Consider the following 8566-nt stretch of genomic DNA (forward strand, 5'->3'; position numbering starts at 1 on the left):
TGACCATGTAGTCATGTCAGATCATATCGTAATTCCTGTGGCAAAATAAACAAAGCTGGAATTAAATATAAGATACTCTCTTGCCCGAAAGAGAAGTGAGGGTCGAAAACTACCTAATTTAAAAAATGACCATTGGTCTGCACAACTTAGAGCTGTAATTATGTGGATAACTGAAGAGACAGATGTGGTGTGGGTGGGAATGTAGCAGAATGCATGTCAAAATCTACATTTGGAATCACTTCCATTCTTGACTGAAACGGCTCCAAAAAAACCCCAAAACAAAACTTAAGATTAGTAATGACTGGATCAAGGGAACGATGAAAATATGGTCAGTAGTATGAAAAAAATTTAAACTGTCAAACTCCATTTGTAGGACCACTAAAATAGCAACAAACCCAGTTTTTTTTTACCATCTATTATGGACTCAGGATATAACACATGGGCAAACAAGGGGTCAATATATACCAGACAAGTGCTCAATGGGCAAACCATGAAGTCATTCGCACAACTCACACAGGAATTCAATCTACCAGCCCATGACTTTTATAAATCCCTACAACTAAGACATTACCTTCAAACACAGGAATGGGAAAATATTTGTAAGAGACTATCCAAACTAGAGAAACTGTTAATGGCATACACAGAGGTAGAGACAAAAAAAAAGAAAAAGGCATCGTATCAAAAATGTATAAAGCACTACAACATGAATCTATGAATAACAATATGGATGTCAAAGATTATGGCGTTGGAAGCAAATATTATAATAACAGATGAAAAATGGGAGGAAACATTCAAAGCAGGACATAAACTAACCAACAGCCCAGCATGGAGAGTATTTGACTGGAAGGTGAAAATGCGGTATTTTAACACTCCACATAACACTTCAAAATATAGCAATACATCTAAACTATGCTGGAGGGGCTGTGGATTGGTAGGGGACTTGACAGATTAGATTCTGGGATTGCCCAAAGCTCCTGGATTTCTGGAAGAATGTCCAAAAGGAGATTAAACAAGTTTGGGTATAAACTTTAATCTAGATCCAGCACTTTTTATATTGGATATAATTCCTGATAATATGACAGATAATGTCTTAAATTCTTTATTGAGAATTCTTCTTTTAATAGCAAAAAGAAAAAGAAAAAAGATAACAGTTTCCTGGTTGAAACCGCAGCCCGCCAGCATAACACAATGAAGAGACAGGGTAAAAAATGTCTTCATCATGGAGAAAACCACAGCAAGATTACAATTGAAAACAGACAGGTTTGCTGAAAGATGGTCACCATTAATACAGGCAATGCCAGAACTTTAGTCACCTCTTTTTTTGTGTGATTTATTTATTTTTATTTTTAGTCCTATTGCACTTGTTCCTTGTTTTTTTTTTCTTCTTTTTTTCTCGGGTGTGGGCATGTGCTGTACATGTGTGTATGTACTATGTGGGTTGATGTTGAAACAAGTGTAGTTGTATAAGTTGTAAATTGTATAAGTTGTGTTGACTAAATATGTGTTGAATAAAAAATCAGTTCAAAAAATATTCTCTACTCTGAGAATCTGGGACTTAAAAAAGGATCTCAAAACAGGTAAAAGCCAGCACATTTTTGAATTGCCCATTTTCAATTGTGAAACTGCAGCAAAATTGTGAGCTCAATGGGTGCAGCAAAAAATATTTATTTGGCATTATGGAAGCCATGATAATTTTTACCAAGCACATGCAAATACTCAATGAAATGATTTAGTAAGAAGAATGCATGCAGAGTCATACAACTGTACTTGAACTGGCCTACAAGACATATTTTAAAGTACAGTAGGCTGCAAATAAGCAATCCTGTCACTTGGGGGCATAAAACGCTTGTGATATAGCCAATATCATGCAACAGGTTTATTTCTCTTGTAGAAACTTACATGATAGTTATACAGGCAAATAGTACATAACAGGGTTAATGCTAGATATTGTAGGACAATAAGTTGATTTTAATTTGACGCTGTGTCTGTCACAGCTGACAGGACATGCTGGATGACAACCTGTTGAGAATATAAAGGTGGAAGGTGAGAGGACACAACAACAAATAAATTAAAAAAAAAAAAAAGATCAGGTAAATGATGAATGCAGAAAACCTGAGTTAATGTTAAAGTGTGTTGGGGGAATCCATTACCTGTGTTTTTGTTGATTTCAGAGCTAAACGTGCCACGGTAGTCAAGAAGATGAGAAGAACTGACACACACAGGGAGAAAATGAGCAGTGTGGCTTCAATACAAATAAGCTGTCCCTGTAAGAGGGAGAGATGGAGATATAGTATAGTTATATGTTCCTTTTTTTGCATCTCATTATAGAAGGAAACTATATTTGAACTTACAAATTGTATGAAGGCCCATTCCGGTTCGATATAGGACTCGGGGTATCGCCTTTCATTGTCAAAGAGGCTTAGATAACGTATTCTGCAGCCAATGGAGACTGGTAGTCCCAGGAGGGCAACTATATACATGGCCAAACACACTGTTACCTGGGAAGGATAAGTTTAGGAAGTCAAAAGGAGGAGATGGCGGGTTTGCCCAGAAGTTTCTCTCTCAGTTTGCGGCATAATAAAGTGTGAGGGTACCTTGCAGGAAAAACTTGCATAAAGCAAGGACAGAGCATACATGCAAAAGTGCATGCCTACCATTTTCTTGGAAGGATGAATCTCTGTGTAGATGGAGAGGTTTCCAGAGATGAGAAACTGGTTGAATAACAGAACAGATTATGTTCCTTTTTTCACACACACCTATTTCATATTTCAAAAAAACCTACTGCATGTGAATAATCAGGACTTTTTTCAAACTAGCTGTGAATGTGATTAGTAAGTATATTCATGTGGAGACCAGTACATACACACATACATACACATACACACATACATACATAGTATATACATATACATATATACACACACACACACATATATATATATATATATATATATATATATATATACAGTGCTGCTTGAGAGTATGTGAACCCCTTGAGCAGTTTAGATGTTTCTGTTGTTTTACCATGATTTTCTTATTTTATCATCACCAGTTTTTATATATGAAATGTCAGATATAGTATGTTTATCAGTTGCATCTACTTGTTTAGTGGGACTTGTTTTAGTAGCCCAAAAACTACATGAAACATGGAATTAGGGTATGTGCAAAAGTAAGTGAACCCCCAGCTGCATTGGTTAAGTCAAGCAGGTAACAGACTTAGGTGAAACACATTTGGGTGCTTAATTAATCATTTAAGCAGACCAATGAAATGAGACATCCTTGGGAAAGGGTTTGGCCTGCACGAATTAAAAGAGAGAGGAAACCAACCAAACCACTGTGGTCCCATACAAATCAACAATGCCGAGAGCAAAGGTGATATCCGAGGACATGAAGAAGAGGGTAGTGATAGCCCATCAGTCTGGGGAGGGCTATAAGACCATCTCCAAAAGATTCCAGCTCCATCCATCCACTGTAAGACATATAATTTACAAATGGATGGCCATCAACATGACAGCAACTCTGCCTAGAAGTGGACGCCCATCAAAACTATCACCCAGAAGCACCAGAAAAATAATACATCAGGTAAAGGCCAACCCACACATCACCTCTAGAGAGTTGCAGACCTCTCTGATAGCATCTGGGACAAATATGCATGTGTCTGCAATCAGACGAAAATTGAATAGCCATGACATTCATGGGAGGGTTGCTAGAAGGAAGCCTCTGCTCTCAAAAAAGAACAAAGCTGCCCGTTTCAACTTTGCCAGAGAGCACTTGGACAAACCAGAGGCCTTCTGGAAGTCCATTCTCTGGACAGACGAGTCCAAAATAGAATTATTTGGTCACAATCAAAACCAACATGTTTGGAGAAAAGCCAATGCTGCATATGAAGAAAAGAACCTCCTCCCAACAGTGAAGCATGGTGGTGGAAATGTGAAGGTCTGGGGCTGCTTTTCTGCTTCTGGACCTGGACGACTCCATATTATCCAAGGAACCATGAATTCTCCGGCATATCAACAAATTCTTGACCAGAATCTCCTGCCATCAGTCAGGGAGTTGAAGCTGGGACGAAAATGGATTGCGCAACAAGACAATGACCCAAAGCATTCCAGCAAAACTACAAAGGCATGGCTTCAGAGAAAGAGGATTCGTACTCTGGACTGGCCCAGTCAAAGTCCGGACCTTAATCCAATTGAAATGTTGTGGCAAGACCTGAAGAAGTTGGCACATACCAGATGTCCCTCCAACCTCTCTCAACTGGCTGAGTTCTGCAAGGAGGAGTGGGCAAAAATCCCCATAAGCAGATGCGAGTGACTGGTTAGTGGTTACAGAAGACATTTGGTTGAAGTAATGGCTGCAAAAGGAGGAGCCACAAGCTACTAATAAAAGGGTTCACATACTTTTGCACATGTTAAATTTTCAGTTTTTGTGAAATAAACCACCTTTGTTGAATTAAATAATGAAAATATATCGCTTTTTGTGTGTGTGTCCATTATTTGGAAGGTGTGCTTTACAAATTGGGATTTGGATGTATGTGTAATAAGCTTATTTTAATGTTTTTTACAAAAACAGTGACCCTGTCTGGAGGGTTCACAAACTTTCAAGCAGCACTGTATATAAACATATATACATACATGCATACATACATATGTAAAGGAGTTATATGTTTGGCAGCAGATAGCGTTCATGTGTTTTTCTGTATGTTTCTGTTACGCTGTGCCGTAGTCTTGAGGGTGTTTTTTTGGGGAGTCCTCCGCAGCCACCGTAGATTAGTTTTGTTCAGCATTTTTAAGGTAAGGAGGTTCCCTGGGCGCTTTATGTCTGAAAACACTCAAGATCACTGTCTGTGTTATAACCTAGTGCAGCACGCCTGTTCCAAGTGTGATTATGTGCAGGTTGGAACCATTTTTGTAAATGTAATGTTGAAAAGATGTTTGTGCTAATCGCTAATTGTGTGGTATGGGCGAGCTAGTTTATATGGGCATTGCTAAAAAGGCTATAAATTGTGTTGTGGCTGGCTAACCAGTAACTTATTCTTGATAGAGGCAGCTGAAGTTTATTTTATTTGCATCTCATGCATGAAGCAGTAAGTGCTTTGGAAACTGATTAGTTTTGTTCAGTGTTTTTAAGACAATTAATGAGAGCAATCTGTTCTGCCTCAACTGCCACCTGGAGTCCTGTTTCCTGTCTGTCTTCCCGGCCCTGGTACACTTCACCTAACGCAACACAGAGACCTTACTGGGGCTCACCGCCTGAAAGACAAGGTTATTCATTCATACATACACACATACATACACACATACATATGTAAGGTAGTAATGTAAATCCGCCACAGGGTGGCACTGTTACGCTGTATGTTCCCCTGGGAATGCCGCAAATGGCGATGTTTGTCCCTTTTGCAACACCGTACCCCTAGTTCTTGTCCCGGGCAAAAGGCTACGTTGATCAAATGTTTTTGTTTCTTCTGCCGGAAGCTGTGAGTATGATGAGGCCGAACGCGCGTTCGGCCGTCGTCTCCCTACACGCCCTGGGACTCTGCGTTGTGTTTGTTGTAGTATGATGTTTGCGTGGAAAAGGAAGGAGGCGGAGGCCTGGGATCGTGGCTGAGACATGGACACTTTGTCGGCACTCGCTTACACTTCACCTCTCATCAATCAGCTGGCCGCTTGCCTCATCATACTCACAGCTTCCGGCGGAAGAAACAAAAACATTTGATCAACGTAGCCTTTTGCCCGGGACAAGTACTAGGGGTACGGTGTTGCAAAAGGGACAAACATCGCCATTTGCGGCATTCCCAGGGGAACATACAGCGTAACAGTGCCACCCTGTGGCGGATTTACATTACTACCTTACACATACATACATGCATGCATACCTGCATACATATGTCTTGATGCATGCTCAGTAATCCAGGTAAGAACATCAAAGAAAGTTGACTCAGTTCATCTGGATACAACGTTTATTGACAGATACGTTTCATCACTCAGCTAAATGACTTCTTCAGTCTTAACTGACTGCAGGTATCCCCACCCCTTATAAACAATACAGTTGCATAACGACCGAAACCAACGACCAGTTTCATATTCAAATATGGGTGTGACCATTAACAAAAGCTACAATGGCCATATGTACTATTCACAGAGGATTAAGGAATGTTCCAACCACAGCGTTGTAAAATTGTGACAGTTGTATAACGACCGAAACCAATGACCAGTTTCATGTGCAAATATGGGTGTGACCATTAACTAAACTGACTTAGTTGAGTGATGAAACGTAACCTGTCAATAAACGTTGCATCCAGATAAACTGATTCAACCTTCTTTGATGAACACACATGCATACACGCATATACATACATGCATACATACATGCATGTATGCATACATACATACACATGCACATATACATGCATGCATGCATGCTAATGCACATACATACATACATACATACATACATACATACATACATACATACATACATACATACATACATACATACATACATACATACATACATACGTATATGTACAGGCACTATCATCACTATGATTGATTATAATGATAACCAGAGCAGAAAAGAAACTCAAATCTTTTTGCAACTGAAAAAAACAACTTTAATTTGACAAGAATAACTTTTTAGCATTATGGACAATAATGAAATCTATCCTCCACAGACATGGTGCAAGGAAAAGGTTATGGTTGCTCAGTGTTAGGGTAGTTGATTGACAGCTCATAAAATTATTTGTGTGTACCAAGCAAAAACAGGTTAAAAGAAAGTTTTTCATGTTACAGTACTTTTGGAGTGTGATGATTCCTTTTGTAAAGAATTTTACCAATAAAAAAAACCAAACAAACAAACTTTATTACTTGAGTTGGCTAAGTGAGATAAGTTAGCTAGGTGGTGTATGTGAGCCAAACTTTTACTAGAGGAATTTGAAAGGCAATCACTTCAACTTCAACTTGAGGAATATATTAAATTTTAAAATGTACCCTGCTGATGCTGAGTAGGGTACATTTTAAAACATATGAGCATTTCCCCTGTTTTTACAGGCCTGCGTATCAGCATCCGCCTAAAATACCTACCAGAGCCCCCTGCCAGAAGGGAACGTAGATGTAGTTGGAGGTTTCATATTCGACCCTGGCCAGCACAAATCCCATCAGGACCTCTGCACAGCCAAAGAACAGGATGACTATCTGAGAAGGAGAAAAAAAAACAAAAAAACAGAGGCAAAAGGTTGAAAAGAAGGTGCGACTGACAACCCTGAAACAATGCAGGGCTACTTTTTTTCTGTGCACACCATTACAGTCATTTCTCTCTTTTCAAGCTGAATTCAAGGCGAACATTTAACAATAACAATATAAATAATTGTATTCATATTCTACGTATACTTACGTGTAAAAGTGTACGAATTTGGGGAACTAAAAAATGTATTCATATGTATAACATTGTTGTACTCGAAATTGGTCCACTTTGAGCTATATTGAGTAATGTTGACTTGTATTGATTTTAGATTATACTGAGCATGCATAAAGACATTTTTAGTTTATAGACATAGCTACTTCTAAGTGCACTTAAAGTGGAATATAAGTACACCCGTGTATTATTGGAAATGAAATGTTTAGTTTTTGCCGACTTACGCCAAGTACTAAAAGTTTACTCAGAAAAAGTATTCAGTACGTCTACGGTTTGAATATACAATGTTCAAGTTTAGCTATGCAAGAGCAACACAAGTAAAACAAAAGTACACTTGCTTATTTTCAGATCAAAAGTATGCACTCACATGATCGCGCTGGTTTTAAAGCGTTAGGTGTGTGCGCGCGTGTGAGTGTGAAGTCTTACCCCAACACATCGTGGCTCTCCTTTCACAAATCGGTGCAGAGGTTTGCTGCTGCTCACCATTTGGTTGCAATCTGCCTCCTTATTCCCGTCAGTCTCCCCACTGCCTCTTTCTGCAGCTGCAGACTCGCGTTCCGCCATTATTCTGGGTTTTGATTTTTTTCTTTGTAAACTTTTAGAAACCAGGTCTACGCTAGTCCTTTAACACCGCAGATTGAACGTCAAAAAGTCTAAAACTAGTTATCCAGCTGTGCATAACGCAGCATTAACAATACCTCTGCGCCGGTGTTTAATCTCGTCTATGCGGTTGGAGGTGTTTCAATGACGTGGAGACGAACGGAGGCGACATGCCCTGCTGCTGTTTTCCAGTCCGAAGAAAACAACGCGAATCGAAAGAGGAAGGGATGATATTGGGGGTGGGAGAGGAGAAGTTTTGTCATTTTTTGTGCTTTTTTTTCTCCCCCTTGCAGGGAGGAGTTGGTCGTTAGCAGTGTGTTTTCCCGTTAACCCACGTAATGTTCAAAGAGAGACGTGACGCTAATGAAACGTGTGTGTGTGTGTGTGTGTGTGTGTGTGTGTGTGTGTGTGTGTGTGTGTGTGTGTGTGTATATATGTCGAGCTCGCTGAGAGTTGCATGGGGGAGGGGGGGGCGGACGGACAGGAAGAAGATTGCTCAACATGAAAGCGCTCGATCACTGACAGCTGTGGCTTTTGAGCAAACAAAAGGCAAACT

General features: G+C 39.6%; 1 protein-coding gene across 2 annotated transcripts; it reads right to left on the reverse strand.

Moving 5' to 3' along the window:
• Positions 1-1010: 1010 nt before the first annotated feature.
• On the reverse strand, positions 1011-8323 carry si:ch1073-291c23.2 (uncharacterized protein LOC799862 homolog). 2 transcript variants are annotated; one of them, XM_056287711.1, is made up of 6 exons: positions 7837-8323; positions 7080-7190; positions 2655-2711; positions 2352-2498; positions 2151-2209; positions 1011-2019 (listed from the first exon to the last, which is right to left on the reverse strand). In XM_056287711.1, exons 1-5 carry the CDS (start codon positions 7972-7974, stop codon positions 2192-2194), a joined length of 471 nt encoding a protein of 156 aa, XP_056143686.1. In that variant the 5' UTR covers positions 7975-8323; the 3' UTR covers positions 1011-2019; positions 2151-2191. The 2 variants fall into 2 exon arrangements, with proteins under 2 accessions (XP_056143686.1, XP_056143678.1); XM_056287703.1 differs by having other exon boundaries at positions 2151-2264; positions 7837-8318.
• Positions 8324-8566: the final 243 nt, after the last annotated feature.

This window comes from Lampris incognitus, chromosome 1 (genome assembly GCF_029633865.1).
Source record: "Lampris incognitus isolate fLamInc1 chromosome 1, fLamInc1.hap2, whole genome shotgun sequence".
In the NCBI taxonomy this organism is placed as follows: domain Eukaryota; kingdom Metazoa; phylum Chordata; class Actinopteri; order Lampriformes; family Lampridae; genus Lampris; species Lampris incognitus.